Source organism: Alexandromys fortis, unplaced genomic scaffold, assembly GCF_014885135.2.
Source record: "Alexandromys fortis isolate MF-2015 unplaced genomic scaffold, M_Fortis_MF-2015_v1.1 scaffold_556, whole genome shotgun sequence".
In the NCBI taxonomy this organism is placed as follows: Eukaryota; Metazoa; Chordata; class Mammalia; order Rodentia; family Cricetidae; genus Alexandromys; species Alexandromys fortis.
Window position 1 is genome coordinate 49,225 of NW_026068422.1, and position 19,929 is coordinate 69,153.

Sequence of the window (19,929 nt, forward strand, 5' to 3'; positions counted from 1 at the left end):
TCTGTTCTCTCTCTTATCACACGGGGCTAAGTGCTGTGGTTTCTGCAGGCGACCTGGTGAGCCTCCCTTGGACCTGGGCAGCATCCCCTGGCTGGGCCATGCCTTGGAGTTTGGGAGAGACGCTGCCAGCTTCCTCACCAGGATGAAGGAGAAGCATGGCGACATATTTACTGTAAGTGTTACTAGGGGGAAGGGGTGAGTGGCTGGTTCATCACTGGGGTCATCGACTCCTTCAGCATCCACCCACACACTGACCCATGCATTTGTCACCTGAGGGGGTGGGGCTGACTGTCCGTCCGTCGGTCCAACTGTGCATACCATGTATCAGTCATCAGCAGAGTACTGGGCTCTAGGGTGTCTAGAACCGCTCTCACAGGCACACCCAGGGATGGGCTTCTGTGTTTAAGGTGCTTCTCAATGCAATCAGGTTGGGAATTGAGATTAAATATTACACTTCCCCCATCCATTAATCCATCTTTCTGTATACTCACCAAATTTTTCTACCAGCTCTCATCTATCTGTCCACCTGTCTGTCTGTCTGTCTGTCTCTCATCTATCTAGTCTATTGTTTTTAAGATTAATTTTTATTAATGTATCTCTCTCTCTCTCTCTCTCTCTCTCTCTCTCTCTCTCTGTATAACATCTGTTTGGGTGACTACAAAGGTCAGAGGAAAAAGTGTAAGATCTCCTGGAGCAGGAGTTACAGATGTCTGTACAGGAGCTGAACTCAGAACTCAGGTCCTCTGGAATCCAGCCAGGGCTCTAACTGCTCTCCAGCCTCTGCCTACCTCTCAAATTCTCCCAGCATCCTTCCACTCATTCACCAACCCCCACCCAGCCTCCGTCTCTAGGGTCCATTTCCTCTGACTTCCCTCCACTCATCTCCCCACCTCTATCTCCACCGACCACAGCCCACCCAGTGCTCACCATCTACCCATTCAGCACCTGACTCTGTCTCCTCTCTGCACGTGTACTTTTGTATTTCATTCACCCACCCTCCTATCTACCCACCCACCCATCTGTCTACCCACCCACCCATGCATCCACCTTCCCTCCCACCCACCCATCTACCCACCCTTCCACTCATCCACTCATCCACCCCCCACCCACCCGCTCTTCTACAGTTAGTCTGCTGGTCCTTACCCAGCAATGCCCATCCATCCACTCACCCTTCCCTTTGTGTGGTACCGGGAGTTGAACTCAGGACCTCATGCACACGAGGAAATCCCATACCATTTTTCATCTTCATGCCCCAGCCCCTTTCCCCCTCTTCATTTGGAAACAGGGTCTTACTATTACTTGGGTTGGCCTTGAATGCACTCTAATCCAGTCAGGCCTTGAACTTGGGATCCTCCTGCCTCTGCCTCTATGGTCCTGGCTACACCCTTTCCTTCTAGAAGGCTTTGGCTGGTCTTAGCTCTGCTGCTTTTCAGCATGGAGATCTTAGGCACGGTGTCCCTTCTCCCAGCCTAGACGGGTGAGTGGCGGTCCCTAGCTCACACGATTGGTGGGACAAGCAAGAACACTGCTGCCTGGTGCCTGTGGGGCCAGTGCTTGCCCACAGATGCCTGAATGCAGAGTCCGCCATCACTCCTGCCCACACTCCTCCAACAGGTGCTGGTGGGAGGCAGGTATGTCACCGTTCTCCTGGACCCACACTCCTACGACACGGTGGTATGGGAGTCGCGGACACGGCTGGACTTCCACCCCTATGCCATCTTCCTCATGGAGAGGATTTTTGACCTGCAGCTTCCAAATTTCAACCCCAGCGAGGAGAAGGCCAGGATGAAGCCGTGAGTGCAGAGATGGGCTTGTGGGTGGGCCTGCTGGGGCTTCAACCCTCCATCCCAGATGGGTGGTGCTTGGGCCTTGTCTCAGTCAGGGTTACTATTGCCATGACGAAGCATCATGACCAAAGTAGCTTGGGGAAGAAAGGGTTTATTTGGCTTCCACTTCCACACCATCATAGTCCGTCGCTGAAGGAAGTCAGGGCAGGAACTCAATCAGGGCATGGAGGGGTGCTGCTTACTGGTTTGCTTAATAGGACTTGCTCAGCCTGTTTTCTTATAGGGCCCAGACCCACTATCCAGGGATGGTACCACCCACAATGGGCTGAGCCCTCCCCCATCAATCACTAACTAAGAAAAAGTCCTGCAGGTTTGCCTACAGCCAAATATTACGGGGTTATTTTCTCAACTGAAGGTCCCTCCTCTCAGATAACTCTAGCTTGTGCCAAGTTGACCTAAGATTAGTTGCACAGCCCTGAAGCCACTGTCCAGGAGCGACAGTTAGAAAACAAATGCAGCCAGAATCCCAGTCTGGCCCACACCTGCTGGTTCTTGTTGCTACCACTAGAGTCTGCAGGTAACCCTGTCCCTTGGACACTCCAGCCAGTTGCTGCCAATTGTGGCTTAGGTGGAGCCTGATGTGTAGACAGCCGGCATCTCACCTTGGCTTTGCACAGCTGCTCCCCAGGCTCTGCTCAGCATGAACGAGGCCCAGGCCCCCCTAACTCTTGCCTCATGCCCCCCTAGTCTGTGTCACTCAGATCTACATGAAGAGAGCATTAGCAGCCCTCTGCTGGATTTCCCAGGGGAGGAGCCAGTTTCCTGGGCCCTCCATGTCCAGAAGCCGGTGGGAAGCCCATGGGTCCCTTGTCCGAGTTTGTGCACCAGGCAAGGACAGATTATCCTGACCAAGAGCTCTCATGATGTGGAGTGGGGCCGACTAGGGTTTAGCCCCAGTCTTACCACTCACTGGCTGCGTGGCCTTGTCCTGATGCTGTTCCGCATGCCTGAGTTCCTCCACCGTAAAACAGTGTCTCGGTGGTGACCATCATTTTAACACACACAGTCTTTTTTCTGAGTACAGTAAGGGTGAGTAGCTAATTTCTGTTGCTGGTCTCAGGCTGCTGATGCACAGAGACCTGCAGGCGCTCACGGAAGCTATGTACACCAACCTCCGCACGGTGCTGCTGGGGGACTCCACAGAAGCGGCCAGCGGCTGGCACGCGACAGGCCTCCTCGATCTCTCCTACAGCGCCCTCCTCAGGTGAGCCCACGACCTCGTCATGGGCGAGGACACCGTGGGAGAAGCTTAGAGCAGAGTGTAGTAGGGAGGTGGTTTAGGTGGGACCCAAAATTTACCTCAAACAACTTGTGCAGCAAAGCAGACGCTAGCTGCACAAGGGCCCCCAGCATTCCCTGGAGCAGGAGTCGCCGAGCTGGGCATCACAGAGCATCTGGCCTGGGGTCTAGACTCTGGCTCTCAAAGGCTAACAGAGAGGATGCTCAGGGGACCAGGGAGCTTGTCCGGAATCCAGACCTCATGACTGTAGTGAAAACAGTACAGCCGGTCCCATGGGACACAGCAGGGGACACAGCAAATGCATTCTTTATGCCTGGGAAGGCATAGATCCCGAGATAGGACATCTGGGGGTGTCTCCAGCCTCACTGATGAGCTCAAACTGTGGGACTGAGAAGCACCTGCTGTGCCAAGACCCTGGCGAGGAAACAGCGAATGCAAAGGTCCCGGGGTGGGAAGAGGCTGGGTGAAGGGGCCAGTGCGGCTAGAGCAAAGGGGACAGGTGGAAGAGGGGCGACCAGGTGGAGAGGTCTGCAGAAGCCAGGCTCGCAGCCTGGAGGAAGATCTTGGAAAGTAGATTCAGCCGGGTGGCGGTGGTGGTCCTTTAGGGACTGACAAAGGGGCCAGATGCAGTCTCCTTCAAATGCTTTATGCTCCTGTGCAGGGGACATCTGTAGGTGAGAACCAGACAGAGGGACCCACTGGGATGTGTGTAGTCTCCCAGGTGGGTCCCAGTGGAAACCTGTACTTGGGAGAGAACAAGAACACACGGTTGACACAGCCCACTGAAGGCTTTTAAAAGGTGGGGAGGGTCGAGAGACTGTTTCTCTCCCAAACGTTGATAGCACCATTAAAAAAAAAAAAAAGACATTTTAATTATCCCCAGAAGTTCAGAGCAGCACGTGTGCTTCTGATAAAAAGGCAGCTGTTTGTTGACACACGTGCGCACACAGGTGACATCAGGTCTGGGTGGCTGGATGGGTAAACTCACTTCATCTTCCGCAAGGTGGTAACTTACAGACCCCCTTGTCAGATGGAAAACTGATACCTGGGGACTCACTAGAGTCCCTGTCAGGGTCACAGGTGGCCGCTCTCAGCCACACCCGCAGCGGGGCACTCCTTCCTTCTCCTGCCGTGCGCTGTTTGCTGTTTGCCCAGGGAGCAGGCCTGCAGTGGCCTACACGGTGCCTGCTGCCTGATGCAGAGCTGATCTGCAGACAGCGGAACAGTCTCTGACGGTTTACAGCACCAGGCGCCACCTAGTGGCCTTCTGGATCCACTTACGTTAGTGAGCTGTTTCCCCAGCTACCCAGAGGCTATTCAAGAGATGGGAGGAAAAGAAACTTCCATGATGAGGCTGAGGTGTGGGAAGGTTGAGCTTACCTCTGATTCCTAGAAGTTCCTAGGGGGAAGTAGGCTTCTTGTTAGCCCAGAGGAAAGAGCAGGTGCTGGTCCCCTGCCCTGAGGACTTGTCCCCAGGACAGACACTAGGCTGGACTGGGAAGAGAAGTGGAGTGCACACAGGGGATGATGGTGACCTGGATGGCTGTTGTCAGACAGACTGTGGTAGCCTGTCACTACAGCGCTCAGCAGGGTGCTCTATTTATCTACCCATCTTTCCAGCCATCCTGCCACCCATCCACCCATCTGGCCACCCACATCCATCCTTCACTCACCCCTTCACCTCCTACCTAGTCCCGTCTATCTACCCACTCCTCCACCTGTGTATCCGCCCACCCATCCATATCCATCCATCCACTCACCTGTCTGTGTATTCGCCCCACACATCCACGTCCATCCACCCACTCACTCATTCCTCCATCAGCCTACCTACTGCCCCACTGACCCAACACTCACTGCAGGCCTACTCCTGCATGCACTGTGGGGGGGTGCAGGCCTACTGCTGCATGCACTGTGTGTGTGATTTGCAAGCCTACTGCTGCATGCACTGTGTGGGAGAGGTGCAGGCCTACTGCTGCATGCACTGTGGGGGGGAGGTGCAGGTTGGGGACTAGGCATAGTTCTCTCAGTCTCATCTTCCCTCATTCTGTTTCCCCCCATCTTCCTGCTTGGAAGATCTTCTTCTGGGAGACCCATGACTGGGGGAGTTCAAGAGGTAGAGTGGTGGTCTGCTTCATTCTGTTGCTGTGGAAAGACACTCTGAGTAGAAGAAACTTGGGGAAGAAAGGGTTTATTTTATGAAGACAGGAACCTGAAGCAGGGAAGGAACTAAAGACAGGAGCCTGAGGCAGGAACTGAAGACAGGAACCTGAGGCAGGGCAGGAACTAAAGACAGGAATCTGACTTGTTGCTGTCACCCCCAGAGCTGGATACCTGACCCTGTATGGAGTGGAGGCCTCGCTGCGCACCCATGAGAGCCAAGCGCAGGATCGTGTTCACTCAGCTGACGTCTTCCACACTTTCCGCCAGCTGGATCTGCTGCTCCCCAAACTGGCTCGAGGCTCCTTGTCAGGGGGTAAGCACTGTGAGGTCACATCAGAAATGGGTAGTAGTTCATGTCACAGGGTTTTTATTGCTGTGAAGAGTCACCATGACTACAGCAACTCTGGTGAAGGAAAAACGCTGGGGTGTCTGACGTCTTCAGAGGTTTGGTCCATTATCATCCTGGTGTGTCATGGCAGCCTGAAGACAGACACGGTGCTGGAGAAGTAGCTGAGTCCTACATCTTGACTCACAGGTAACAGGAAGTGGTCTGTATCACTGGGTATAACTTGAACACATGAGAGCTCTAACCCGCCTCCACAGTGACACACTTCCTCCAACAAGACCACACCCACTCCAACAAGGCCACACGTCCTAATAATGCCACTCACTTTGGGGGGCCATTTTCTTTCAAACTACTACAGATTTTATGCAAAGACTGGATGGTATTTCCCTTAAGAAGCAACAAGAGCCAGGCATGGTGGTACACGCCTTTAGTCCCAGCACTTGGGAGACAGAGGCAAGAAGTTCTCTGTGAGTTCGAGGCCAGCCTGGTCTACCTAGCAAGGTCTAGGACAGCCGAGGCTGCATAGTCAGACCCTGCCTCAAACAGCCAAAAATTAAAACAATTAACTAACTAACTAGTTACTATAAAAGAATCCATGATGAAGTATCCAAGGAAAACATCTTAAAGCTGGAAGGGTGTATTTTGGCTCCTGGTTTCCTAAGGTTTCAATCCACAGCCACATGGCTCCATTGCTGTTGGCCTGAGGTGTGGCTGAACATGATGGGGGCAGCAGCATTGCCTCATGGCAGCCAGGAAGTGGGGAAAGCTAGAGGAAGAAGTGTCTGGGGGGAAAGGCACCCCCTTCAAAGGCACATCCCATGACCTGCTGCCTCCAGGTCCCCGCTCCCACTGGCCCTTTCTGGCTGGGAACTCCGTTGGGCATTAACCCATCCATCAGGCCAGTGTCCCCACAGTCCAGCGCTCTCTCCTTAATGCCACCAGCTGGGGACCAAACCTCCAGCACATGAGCGTGTTGGAGACACATTTCATATCAGACCATTTTTGACAGAGGTTTCTGTCCCACCCGGCCCCACAACCATTCAGCCCCAAAGAAACACACACACATTAATTATAAACTGGTTGGCCTAGTAGCTCAGGCTTCTCATTAATTAATCCTTACATTGTAAATTAGCCCATTATTCTTGTCCATCTTAGCCACGTGGTTTGGTACCTTTCATCAGCGAGGCATTTTCATCTTGCTCCCTCTGTGTCTGGATGACGACTGCAGAACTGAGCTTTCCTCTTCCCAGAATTCTCCTGTTCTCCTTGCCCCATCTCTACTCCATGCCTGGTTGCCCCACCTATACTTCCTGCCTGGCTTCTGGCCAATCAGCATTTTATTAAACAAGTACAAGAAACAAATCTTTATAGGGTTAAACCATTGTCCCACAGCAGATCATGGTGGTCCATTTGGATTCAGAGATCTCAAGGAGACCAAGCCAAGTGTACATTTGATGGGAGCCATGAAGAGGCTCGGAAGAGCCATGTCTTCCGGAATCTCTCCTCTGCTGGTGGCTTTGAGCCAGCCACTTCTCTCTGTCCCCTGCTGTGGTGGTGTAGCACAGCAGAAAGGAGGGGAGGAGACAGACTCTGGACTTCACCTCCCCATGTCTCTGTGGTCTCACTGTGTCAGATGGGGAGGGTGGCACCATCTGAGAAGGTGGCGGTTAGGGCTGGCCAAGGTTGTAGCAGCATCACTTGCTGAGAACTTTTGTTCTGACCGTCAACCAGGCTGAGTGTGGTCACATCTGAGATACATCTTATGTTTGTTTGTTTGTGTTTTTTCGAGACAGGATTTCTCTGCATAGCCCTGGCTGTCCTAGAACTCACTCTGTAGACCAGGCTAGCCTTGAACTCACAGAGATCCGCTTGCCTTTGCCTCCCAAGTGCTGGGATTAAAGGTGTGCACCACCACCCAGCACATCTTTGTATTTTTTTAAAAATATGTTTTCTTTCTGCTTCATTTTGATTTTTTTTTTTTTCGAAACCAGGTCACTCTACAGACCAGGCTGGTCTTAAATTTAGGGTCCTCCTACCTCAGCCTCCCAAGAGCTAGGATTACAGGTGCCCATAGCCATGGAGCAATTTAAACACTTGCCCAGAAGATAAGGCCTAGGGCCACCGCCTGTCTTTCTGTTGGTTTGCCCGTCTGCTGGGTAGATGCTGCCACTTGCGTATCCTCACAGCATTGTCAGAACGCAGCCATCGGTCTTTAAGTTCTTGCCGATCTGGAGGGCAGGAAGGGCACTGGCATCCTGCTTACCTCCCCACCTGCCGTGCTGAGGTATCATGCTGCTTCTCTGGCTTCCGCGTGCCTTTTCTGTGAGCCGCCCACACACTCGTCTTTATAGGGAATGTTCATGTTCTAACGCGGTCCCTGGGGCTGATGTCACAGAACCCCCTTTGCAGACAGAAAGACTGAGGCTCACATAGGTGACATCACTTGTCATAGATGTAGCAGGTAGGTGGCAGAGTAGGTAGCATGCGCACTTTGTCTTGTTGGAAAAATACAGTATGTTAAACATGTGTCCCATCCCGGCACCAGTTGCTTCTACAGAAAACGTTAGCATTTCTTCATTGTCCGTTCTTCCACGGGAGCCCAGCCTTTCATGGCTGCACTTCCTAGTGTGCGCAGCAGGTGGCAGTGTTGGACAGTTGCCCTCAGGTGAAAACAAGTATTTCACCGACCTTTTGAGTGGGGCGGCGCGTGCACCAGAGACCAACTGGGCAAAGTCCACCAAAATATCAAATGTAGATTTTTTTTTCTCCTGTGCTCCCTCTCCCAGGAAATAATCCTCCAGAAATACACACATATGGTCCAAAGAAAGATACTCATGGCCATATTGCCTTTGACAGCAGGAGCTAGAACTCAGCTGGACCAGAGTAGGGGCTGATTAAATACATAAGGCATCTATGAGAGCAGACCCCAAATCTGTGAAATAGAAGGGGATGAAACCCATGACAGCTGGTGAACTTTTCACCTCGATCCAGATGTGCCAGTGAGGTGTGGCTAAAAAAGACAAGTCGGAGGTTCAGCGAGAAACCCTGTCTCAAAAAATAAGGTGGAGAGCAGTAGAGAAATGGTTCTCAACCTGTGGGTCGCGACCCCTTTGGGTCAAATGACGCTTTCACGGGCATTGCCTAAGACTAATTGGAAAACAGAGATATTTACATTACATTTCATAACAGTAGCAAAATTACAGTTATGAAGTAGCAACCAACAGTTTTATGGTTGGGGGTCAGCACAGCACTGTATTAAAGGGTTGGGGCATTAGGAAGGTTGAGAACACTGATCTAGAGGGAGGCTCCCAACATCGATCTCTGGTCTCCACATGCACACAGATGTGAGTGTGCCCGCCTACACATGTGTACACACACACACAGCCACAGGCTGCACGAGGGACTGAAAATGTCAGGTTGGTCCTCGGGGGCAGCAGACATTTCTGTGGTTGTGTTGAGCTCTTTGCCTCTTTTCTGGCTATCTGGTCAGGCGACCCTTTGTAAAATCCTCCCTATGTTGATCTCACCTGGAGATTCACACAGTCAGCCTGGCTGGAGCCTGGGCTCCCAGGACATTGGAAGCACTCAAGAACCAAGCATAGTGGGAGATGCCGGAAAGCTGTGTGCTTCAGATGAGCCCATGGGCTCACTGTTTAAATCTGGACTGTTGCACCGCCTGAAATGGTGTAAAGAAGCTGAACCCATTGTCTGAAACAATTGCCAACCGACTTCAAAAACAGTAAGACCAGGCTGGAAGATGGCTCAGTCTGCAGAGTGCTGACCACGCAGACGTGAGGACCTGAGTCCCGATCCCAGAGCCCACATAAAAAAGAGGGCTACGGCAGCACTGGGTTGACAGCTTTTCCAGTGGGATCCCCGGGACTTGCTGGCCAGCCAGTATACCACATCTGCAAGCTCAGCTTCAGTGACAGATACAGTGCCTCTGAAAGGAGGTGGACAGGGACCAATACTGAGCTTTAACTTCCATATACACATGCATGCATGTCCCTTTCAACATGTGCACACAGTAAGCCTACGCACAATGCCCTCCTTGACATGTGCACACTTGTAACCCTATGCATGCACCCTCAACACATGTACACTAGTAAGTCTATGCATGCTCACTCAATACATGCATAGTGAGCCTATGCATGTGCCCTCGATATGTGCACACTAGGAAGCCTTTGCATGCATGCCTCCCTCAACACATGCACACTAGAAAGCCTTTGCATGCATGCTCCCCCAACACTAGAAAACCTATGCACATATGCCCTCCTCAACACGTGCACACTTGTAACCCAATGCATACACCCTCAACATGTGCACACTAGGAAGCCTATGCACGCACCCTCAACACGTGTACACTCATAAGCCTATGCTTAGCCACGCGTTCCATCCTCACAAACTCCTGGGACTTGAGGCTGCCAGGTCTGCACCTGGCACACAGTGAGAGAGCTTCCAGCAGCCCCAGGAGGTGCCCAGCTTCCCTGGGATAACTTTGGAGACCAGTGAATGTCATGTTTGTGTGTATGCTCTGAGGTGGGGTGTAAAGATGAGACTAGTTCCCCAAAAAGCGTTGCCAGGCATGTCCCCTGGTCCAGATGGGCAACCACTGTGGTGTCACTGAGGGATGTAATAGATGGGACACTGTACAGCATTCATGTCAACAACCCAGCCTTGCCTGGTAGCTCACAGACTGCAAGCCAGCGGTGTTGTTCCACACAGACCCTCGGTGCCTGGCTTGGTTTCAAACACACTGCCCTCCCCTGTGGACCGCCTGTGTAGACAGAGGTCCTCTCCTATCCCTGCTGCACGTCCAGGCTGGTGTCCTTGAAGCAAAGCTGACCTTCAGATAGTCTGAGATACTTTTACGGCCTGTGCTGACTTCAGTGCCACTGTCACAAATGCAAAGAGGCCAGGGTGCAACTCAGATACGCAATGGCGTGCGTTCCATCCCCAGCAGCAGGAACAATAGACAGAGAGACACATGTGTTTCCACAACACCTGGATCATTGGCTTGTTTAGAAAACACCGAGTCTTCCTGGGTGGAGCCACTTGCTCCAGCATGCCTGGGGGGTGGGTTGCAGCAACCAGGAGGTCTCCCCTTTCTTCAGGTCTACATGGCTTCCTCGGGGTCTCTTCCTTTGCTGACCTTACCTGTCTGCTCTAGAGGAAGTTGAGTGGAAAGCCCAGGTCTGTGTCCCCACCAATGGTCAGTGCGGCTCTTTCTGGTATGCTGAGGCCAGTCTTGTGCGCGCAGGTCCCAGGGAGGGAGGCTGTTGCCTAGAGTGTGATCCTCTTATGCGGCCCCGAGATCCCCACACATTTATTAAATCTCGATTGAGTTCTTGCTATGGAGAGTTCTCTGTTGCAGGGACAGGCTCTTATGCCTTTCCTAAGCACTATGGGTCCTAAACAAGGTGTCTCACAGGGCTTCACCCCAAGCCTTCCCACCAGTGACACCCAGAGTATCAAGTGTGCAACTTTGTGAAAAGCTGAGGCTGGGTGGCCCTGTCCTACAGGTGACTCTAAACCCTTCCTCTTCTGTGTTCTGTCCCTGCAGGGGATAAAGACCATGCATGCAGTGTCAAAGGCCGCCTGTGGAAGCTGCTGTCCCCAGCCCAACTAGCCACCAGGGTTGACCGGAGCAGCTGGCTGAAGAGTTATGTGAGGCATTTGGAAGAGATGGGGGTGTCGGAGGAAATGCAGGCCCGGGCCCTGGTGCTGCAGCTCTGGGCCACACAGGTGGGTATATGGGTGTGTAGGTGTGGAATTCACATGCATCTGGTGGTGTGAGCACACGAGGGTGTAAGCACACAGCCTGCTGGCGACTTTGTCCTGTCCAGCAGCTTTGTAACCAGGCAGTCCGTATGATAGGTAACATATGGAAAAAACGGCAGACTGATAGAAAAGTGGGTTTCATGTAGCCCAGGCTTGCCTCAAACTTCCTATGTAGCCAAGGATGACCTTGAATATGTGATCCTCCTTCTACCTCCTGAATGCTGGGATTATAGGTATGTGCCACCATGCCTAGTTTATAAGATACAGGTGTAGACAAGGAAATTCACCTGGAGTTTAATGAACTCCTGTACACGCTACCTTGGTTCTCCAGCCCCTCGCACCCCAGTTCCTTTTTTTCCCTCTCTCCTGCTGTGATTTTTGTCCCATTTGTGACTAAATTGCAGATAACCGAACTCTTTCCCTCTGCTTACATCAGAACATCTCCCACATGACCATGCCTGACATCAAACTAGATGGCTTAGCCCAGCCCTGCGATCGTGGTCTCAGCGGCATGGTGCCTCTGTCTTTTGTTACTTTCCCATCCCTGTGATGGGATACTCCGACCAAAGTGTCTTCAGGCAGGGAGCGGGTATTTTAATCACAGCTCCAGGTCGCAGGCCATCACTGTGGGAAAGCCACAGCGGCAGGCAGTTGACGGCTAGTCACAGTACACTGGTGGTCAAGAATCAAAGAGCGGCGAACATCGTCTGCGCTCAGCTCCTCTGTCCCCTCAAACAGGGCAGGCCCCATCCCGGGAGCGCAGCTGCCTCGGGTAAGGCAGGTTTGTCCTCACAGGTGTGCAGAGCCCTTCCTTCTCCCAGGCTGTTCCCCATCTCAAGCTAACAGCTGAGAAGAGTCACTCAGGGTTCACCCTGGCCTGGGCCTCTGCGTCAGCATCTGACATGGCACCGAGCCATCCCACCTCCTCAGTCTCCGTTCTCCTGGCGCTGTTCTCGTCTTTTCACTGCTTTCCATGACCGTGGCATTTTTCGTGGTTGTTCTTGTAGTGTGAAGACCAGCGATTCTTAGAATTGCTGAAAAACTCCTTCGAGGACCTGCAGCAGGTCCTTCTGGGAATGCCTGCGCTTCAGACAGGCTGGGGCAGGGAGCTGGGGTCCAGGAGCCACACTCAGTGACTGGGGAGGAGAACTGTAGTGGGAAACCCGGCTGGGACTGGGGCCATCCTGGGAGTCACAGCCAGAGGCGCGGCAGGGAGGCTCAGGGGAGCCAGACTTAGGGATCTGGGAATTTGGAATATTGTAGGGCAGGGGAGGCAGCAGGTATGAATAGTGGAACCTGCCAGGGGCAGCCCCAAGGGGTTGAGCGGGCTGCAGCCAGGTGAGCGAGCATACCAAGGGAAGAGTCCCGATGTAGAGCTAGGAAGAGTTCCAGATTTTAGTGTGTGTGTGTGTGTGTGTGTCTGTGTGTGTGTCTGTGTGTCTGTGTGGTACCTAAGAGGCCAGTAGAGGGTGGCAGATCTTCTAGAACTGGAGTCACAGATGGTTGTTAGCACCATGTGGGTGTTGGGAATTGAACCCAGGTCCTTTGAAGGAGCAGAGCATGCTCTTAACCTCTGAGTCATCCCTCCACCCTTGATTTCTGAGATCTTAAGGTTCCCCTTAAGGACAGGAACAGGAGGCTATGCTGGCCACTGAGATACTGGAGAATGACGCGTAAATCTAATTAATCGTATCGATAAAAACCAGGAATCAGAAATCAGGGTAAAAATTTGAAAGATCAGAGAAGCAGAGGGGCAGCCACAGTCCCTTCCCACCTCTCTCGTTCATTCATCCAAAAGACCAAGATCCTGTCTCAGCCCCGCCTTACCGCTTCCTGACCTCTCTCTACAGTCCTCCAAACCTCTATGGTCAGCTAGTGGCTGGCTCTGCCCTCTGACTCCAAGCAAGCTTTATTTGTCAGAACGCAATGGAAACATCACACAGCAGGAGAGTCAGATAGATGCAGGGAACTAAGACGGCAGTCAGTGACGTGGGGCCCTGGAGCAAACGCTGACGTGTGAGAAAGGTGTAGCCTCTTGAACGCAGTGAGTCTGAGGCCTGGTCTCTGGTCTCACCCCGCCCAGCCCCTTACCTTCTCTAGGCCCCACTTGGCAGTGACTGTCGGACAGGCTAATGTCCCTGGGTGGTTCCTCTCCATCGACCGGCAACTTATTTTTAGTTGTCCTCAGAGCTATTAACTGTCCTGCAGGCGAAGGCTGGCAGGGGCTGGCCAGGGCTTAATCAGCAGTTGGCCCTATGCAGGGCTGATAACATATTTATGGGCTAGAAGGACAGGGTGCTCCAAAGTGTCCTCAGAGCCCCCGTGGAAATGACCTCCGCCCACAGAGTAGGAAGTTGGCCAGGCACTCGAGAGCCAGATCCCAGGGAGTGGCCTCCGGCAGGGCTAAGAGTAGGGACAGGTCTTCCCAGCAGAAGGGTCCAAAGGACTCTGAATCGGGACAGCAGGGCAGGGGGCTGTATTGTCAAACAGTCTGAACGCCAGCTGTGGGGCCTAGGTATGGCTTTCCCTTTCTAGCAAGTCAGTCACCGCACCCTGCAGTGCCTCGGTTTACCCATCTGTACAATAGCTATGCAGCCCCTTCCTCAGGGTTAGCTGTGACAGTGAAGGGAGCTTTTAGATCCACCCCCGGCAGTGGCAAAGGCTTATCAGGTGTTTCCACAGAGATCTGTAGAAATGGGCCTAGAGTTCACCCCTGTGCACTTGGGACCTTGGGAGCTGGAGGCAGGAGGATCAGAAGCTCAGGGTCACCCTCTTCTACACAGTGAGTTTCAGGCTAGCCTGGGATACATGAGACCTTGTTTCCAAAACCAACCAAACGAAACATCGGCAACAGAAATGCATCAGGCTCCACACGTGCGTGGCCTCATTCTAGAAACTGCGTATGGAGTTGTGGGAAGGGCAGATGAAAGTTCTCATCTGTGGAGCAAGCCTCTGGCAGGGAAGAGCCCAGTTAATGGATGGGGGAGTCAGCGAGGTCACTAGAGAGACCTCAGTAGGCAGGTGGCATCTGAGCAGAGGTTTGGCGTGAGCCACCGTGGGAGTCTCTGGGATGAGAGTTTCAGGCAGAGAGAATAGGTGCAAAGGTCGTGGAGAGGCAGCAGGTGTCACAGAGCCCCTCCAGACCTCGTGGGTATGAGAGAGCTTTATTCCAGGCGAAGTGGGTCCCCTAAAGACTGTGTAGCAGCAGAGTGTGGCCTGTTGGGCTTTCGAGGGGAAGAGGAAGCTGGGGAACCACAGTCTCTAGGTCAGAGAAAGTGGAGTGGAGGGCAGGGGAGAGGTGGCGGGCTCTGCGGTCCCCCATGGTAGGTGCAACCCTGGGAGCCAGGATCAGTAAGTATCCAGTCGGGTTTGGGTCTGAGCCCAGGAGAGAGAAAGGACTGTTAATGGCCGGGGAAGATGGTAGGGGGAGCAATCAAGGCAGAGGCTCGGGGTTTGGTCACATGAGATGCGGCTGGTCTAGATGCTCAGGGTAAGGATGTAGGGCCCAAGACAGACCTGTGGGACCCAGAGGTGGACAGGTGGCACTGGGGATAAGGGGAAAGAAGCAGGGTCCCAACCCAAGGGCTCTTCAGATGGAAGGGTGGGAAAGTCAGGGAGCCAGCCAAGGAGGCATGGGGGCGGGGCTGAGGAGGTGGGAGATACCCGTACAAATAGCTGTTTGAGAGGCAGGATGAGGAGGCCAAGGAATCTGCTGAGGTGGAGGAACCGTAGCTGCGGCGGCTATTGCGGATCGGAGACTGGGTCTGAGCTCTCCTGTGGACCGACCGTTGCATTGAACATGCTGCAGACATCATCCGGATCCTCTCAAAGCTGGGTGAAACTGGGGCCCCAAGGCCAGGAGGAGACTGCTGGGGGAGGTAGCACACAGCCCAGCATCCCAAGGCCTGGGAGGAGGCAGCTCCTGAAGACTGAGATCTAAGGTCCAGGCTGGGCTGGGTTGGGGGTGGTGTCTGGAGCTGGCACAGGCTGGCTCCAGCCTCAGGCAACCACCACTCTGGGGATCCTGGTGATAGAAAACTGATTGGCATCACCCCCTCAGCCCAGCCTCCTTTCCGCATCCTCCTCCTGTTTCACCACTGCCTCTGCCTTCAGCCTGACCACAAGATAAGGTTAGACCAGAAAGCCCTTCATAAGCTCACAGAGGCTAGACCCCCGGGGGGGGGGGAGAAGCCAGGGTGCACATATGTACACACACACACACTGTGCAGTTGGCAGAGGCTGCTAAGGCCATGCACCTGTCTCTCTCCAGTTTTCTATTTGATTTCACATTCTAACGTGGACAACCCTCACAACATGGTAGACCACCATAAACTGTGCAGGACACATACCACAGTGCATCCATTAGAAGCAGTACGTCCAATAGGAAATTCAACTGGGGCCAGGTGTGAATTCACACCTTTAATGCCAGCACTCTGAGGGGAGAGGCGGGTGCATCTATGGGTTTAACGCCAGCCTGGTCTGCATACCAAGTTCTAAGTTAGCCAGGGCTATGTAGAGAGACTCTGTCTTTAAAAAGAAGTGTAAAAAAGGGGGGGGGCATATATTTAACAGAGAGCAAGAAGTGTACGAGAAGGCAGGTTTGAGGGAGGAAAGAGAAGGGAAAACATGATGTCATTATAGTATAAGTTCAAAAAATAAAAGAAGATTAAAACAACAATAAAAGAAAGTCAAGCAGGTTGAGCAGATACGTGCACACAAAGATAATCTGGGGCTAGGGGCATGGCGGGGAGATGACTCCATTGTAACAGGCTCGCCCTGCAAACATAAAGACCCAAGTGACAGTCCCAGAACCCATGTTACAAAGAAAAATAAGCCAGGCGTGAAGGCTCACATCTGTGGTCACAGCACTGGGTGACGAGACAGCCACATCCCTGAAGCTCACTAGCTGGCCTAGCCTACCGAGACAGCCTGTCTTAAGACAAGGCGGGCAACACCCGAGGACCCGCAGCAGAGGTTGCCCTCTGGCCTCCACATGTGAACACACCTGCATGTGGACCCCTCCCAACTGAAAGTCAGCCACTTCACCCTCCCAGCCCCCAGCCTCTGTCCCACAGGTGACCTCAGGGAGGGGTCCTGCGTCTCCTAAAGACAGTCTGTGCCCTCACATGACCCCTCTCAGACACGCACAGTGGCTCAGACGAGCCCTGCTCCACACCTTGCAGCGTGCCTGCTCCTGTGTGTCTTTCAGACCTAAAGGAACGGGGATTTTGTTGTTGTTGTTGTTGGTGGTGGTTTGTTGTTTTAAACAACTTACCACATGGTAGGCCATCATTCCCACTGGTGTTAGCTTGTTTCCGACTTGGGAGTGCTGAGTTAGGGCTGCAACTCGTATCCTCTGCCTGGTGCAGTTATGTTTGCAAGCCCTTATTGGGAATGATGATGTCTAAGGGGGCTGCTTGGGTCTCTGACTACAGCCACATTTAGGGCAGAGATAACCTCCCTGCAGCTTGAGGTTGCTCGGGATCTATGTCTGCATCTTTGGGAGGTGCCGAGGAGCTGGGTGAAGAGGTTTAGGCAGGTCCTCTCTGGGCTTGGAGCACACCGTGGCATTGATTTCCCTAGTTTCTCTTTAGGAAGGTTTTGTTAAGAAGCTAACGGCCTTTAACTGCCCTTCTGCTCTTCCTTCGGGAGATTAACCGGAACAGAAGGAGCATGGAAGGAAATTTCGTCTTCTAAACTATGAATAGCTATTGTTATCAGCTGGTTAAACCCGGCAGCCTGTGCTGATAGACGTGAGCTCACAGGTCTGTGGATCTGACTGGTCTAGACTGGCCCAGCTGGGGCAATGTAGCTGTGCCCTGTGTGCCTTTCATCCTGGATCCAAAGGCTCAGTCAAAGGAAGGGGACACAAACATGGTCTCTGAAGGCCAGGGCTTAGATCTACTATCCATTACTTCCACTTTATGCTACTTGTTAGTCAAAGCAAGTTCATGGCTGAGCTCAAGTTCAAGGGCAGGGAGATGCCTCTTCTGTGCAAACTATCGAGGAACATGGCAAGCCCCAAGTGAAGTCACCCCCAAGCATTCTTAGTGTTTTTGCCGTGCAATTTGTTCTGCTGAAGGGGGCTTCCCCAAGTGACCCCAGACCAGGGGCTTCCCTTGAGGTCAGGCTGGCATGTGGGCTCTTCAAGTAAGTACCAGTCTCAACCAAACAAAACTCCAAGCATATTTTGGCTGCAGTCTGGGGCTGAAGTGACTGACTGTTGATGGGCCAGTGTGGGAACCGGGCATGCTGAGCGCTGCACCATGGCTCAGTTCAAGGAGCCTTTGTGGTCATTTGGTGAGTGACAGGCTTCTCCTTGTTGCAGGGGAATATGGGTCCCGCGGCCTTCTGGCTCCTTCTCTACCTCCTCAAGAATCCTGAGGCCCTTGAGGCGGTCCGTGAGGAGCTGAAGCGCGTTGTCTGGCAAGCGGAGCAGCCTGTTTCGGAGATGAGCACCCTCCCACAGAAGGTTCTCGACAGCCTGCCTGTGCTAGGTAGGATTATCAAGCCTGCTAACCTGGGTACCTCCAAGGGTCCCTCGGTGTCCTCCATGCCCAGGATCACTACCCAAAGCTCCTCCTGGCCTCAAGAGATTTGTGGTGTTAAGTGACAGAGAACCAGAAGGAGCTGTGATGAAAAAGAGGTTCAATCCGAGTCACGCAACTGAGAGCCTTGAGCTCTATAGCTTCAGGCTCAGGTGAAGCCAGGGGCTTGAACAATGTTGCCAGCACTATGTCTCTCTCCCTCCTTCAGCCCCATTTTCTACTGGGGTGCCCTTGGACTATGGAGGCTGGCCAGCTGCCAGCAGCTGGAGGCGGAGCCTCTCATCCAGCATTCCCATCTTAAATCCCAGGAATGTGTTCATCGGCCTTTCAGGTTATATGCCCGCCCACCCAGAACCAAACATGGGGCTCAGAGGGGTAGGCCAATTGGCCAATGAAAACTTAAACCTACCAGCTAAGAGTAGATCAATTGGGTTGGAGAGATGACTCAGAGGTTAAGAGCACTGACTGCTCTTCCACAGGTCCTGAGTTCAATTCCCAGCAACCACATGGTGGCTCACAACCATCTATAATAGCCAGCAGGAATATATGCAGACAGAACACTGTATACATAATAATAATAATAAGAGTAGAACAACTGTCCAACTTCTGGAAACAGGGGTGTGGTCCCTAGATGAAGGTCAGGGGACTGTTTCCACAAGAGAATGTATGCTGCAGGTAGAATCAGACACTGAGCCCTAAACTCTCCCCCACAGGTGTCAGATAGCCCTGTGGCTCCCACTCTCCCATAGCCCCTCACATCCAAGGTTTCTCAGGGACCACAGAGTGCGCACTTGGTCACCTGGCTTTTCCCACCTTGCTGTATGACTGTGTGCAAGGTGAACCCTCTGCCCATTGCTCTGTTTGTCCAGTGGGCCAGAGGTCAGCTTGCTAACCCTTCCTGCCTCGCGCTTGCAGACAGCGTGCTAAATGAGACCCTCCGGCTCACGGCTGCCCCCTTCATCACTCGCGAGGTCATGGCAGACCTGGCCTTGCCTATGGCAGATGGGAGGGAATTCTCTCTTCGACGCGGTGACCGCCTCCTTCTCTTTCCTTTCCTGAGTCCCCAAAAGGACCCGGAAATCTACACGGAGCCTGAGGTCAGTAGCAGGGGCAGAGTTGGACATCTCAGGGACTGTGGGAGTGGGGGAAACGAGAGACTGGGTCATCAGCTATCCCGGACGTGGCAGCCTGCTGTGATCTTCACTCCCTCTGCCGCCTGGGAATTGTCGTCTCTACGGTCCTCAAAGCCAGCCCCTGTCCAGTCACTTCCCATCATGCTCAGCTGTGACAAGTCTGCATGAGCTCTCTAGTCCTTCATCCTGGTGCAGGCTTATGTGGGGTGACATCACTTTCTTGTTTCAGGTATTTAAATACAACCGATTCTTGAACCCCGACGGGTCGGAGAAGAAAGATTTTTACAAAGACGGGAAACGACTGAAGAATTACAACATGCCGTGGGGAGCAGGGCACAATCAGTGCCTGGGGAAGAACTATGCCATCAACAGCATCAAACAGTGAGCTGGTGGCAAGGCATGGGGGTGGCAGGGTGTGGGGGCAGCGGTGCATGGCCCAGCAGGGAAGGAGCCCATTGGTGGGGTGTGACCAGGGCAGGGCTTGGATGTGGCCCAGGAGGTAACCAAGGTACGGTGACACCTGATGCCTCTGTGGCTTTGACTAATGGCCTCAGGCTAATGGTTACAGGATTAGATCCCAAACTGGCAGAGAGTCAACTCCTGTCTGCTAATCTGTTTGTGTTTTTAAAATGTGGGCTCTTTTAAAAATCAGAAGCATTCTCAAAAAAAAAAAAAAAAGTTCACATCTCTGATTTCTTACACAATGATCAGATCTGGTAGCAGGGTTCTCCCTCTGAGGGTGGCGTGGGAATGCCAAATGCTGGCTGCTGAGTCCAGCTGGCTGTGGCTGTCCATCTGGGGCTGCCAAAGCAGGTTCAGACCTCTGTGGCAGAACCTGGCTGAACTTCAGGGCTCCCCCCCCCCCCCCCCCCCC

At 53.0% G+C, this 19,929-nt stretch overlaps 1 protein-coding gene across 2 annotated transcripts in view; it reads left to right on the plus strand.

Annotated features, from left to right (window-relative positions):
• Nucleotides 1-19,465, plus strand: part of Ptgis (prostaglandin I2 synthase) — a 31,286-nt gene extending 11,821 nt beyond the window's left edge. The window contains exons 2-9 of one of the 2 annotated variants that reach the window (XM_050133258.1): nucleotides 49-172; nucleotides 1,615-1,793; nucleotides 2,908-3,051; nucleotides 5,409-5,560; nucleotides 11,157-11,338; nucleotides 17,703-17,871; nucleotides 18,838-19,019; nucleotides 19,285-19,464. In XM_050133258.1, the coding sequence (XP_049989215.1) occupies nucleotides 143-172; nucleotides 1,615-1,793; nucleotides 2,908-3,051; nucleotides 5,409-5,560; nucleotides 11,157-11,338; nucleotides 17,703-17,871; nucleotides 18,838-19,019; nucleotides 19,285-19,440 (1,194 nt within the window). In that variant the 5' untranslated portion in view covers nucleotides 49-142 and the 3' untranslated portion in view covers nucleotides 19,441-19,464. Of the gene's footprint in view, nucleotides 1-48; nucleotides 173-1,614; nucleotides 1,794-2,907; nucleotides 3,052-5,408; nucleotides 5,561-11,156; nucleotides 11,339-17,702; nucleotides 17,872-18,837; nucleotides 19,020-19,284 lie in introns of both variants that reach the window. The other variant, XM_050133257.1, reaches the window with a different exon arrangement.
• Nucleotides 19,466-19,929: the final 464 nt, after the last annotated feature.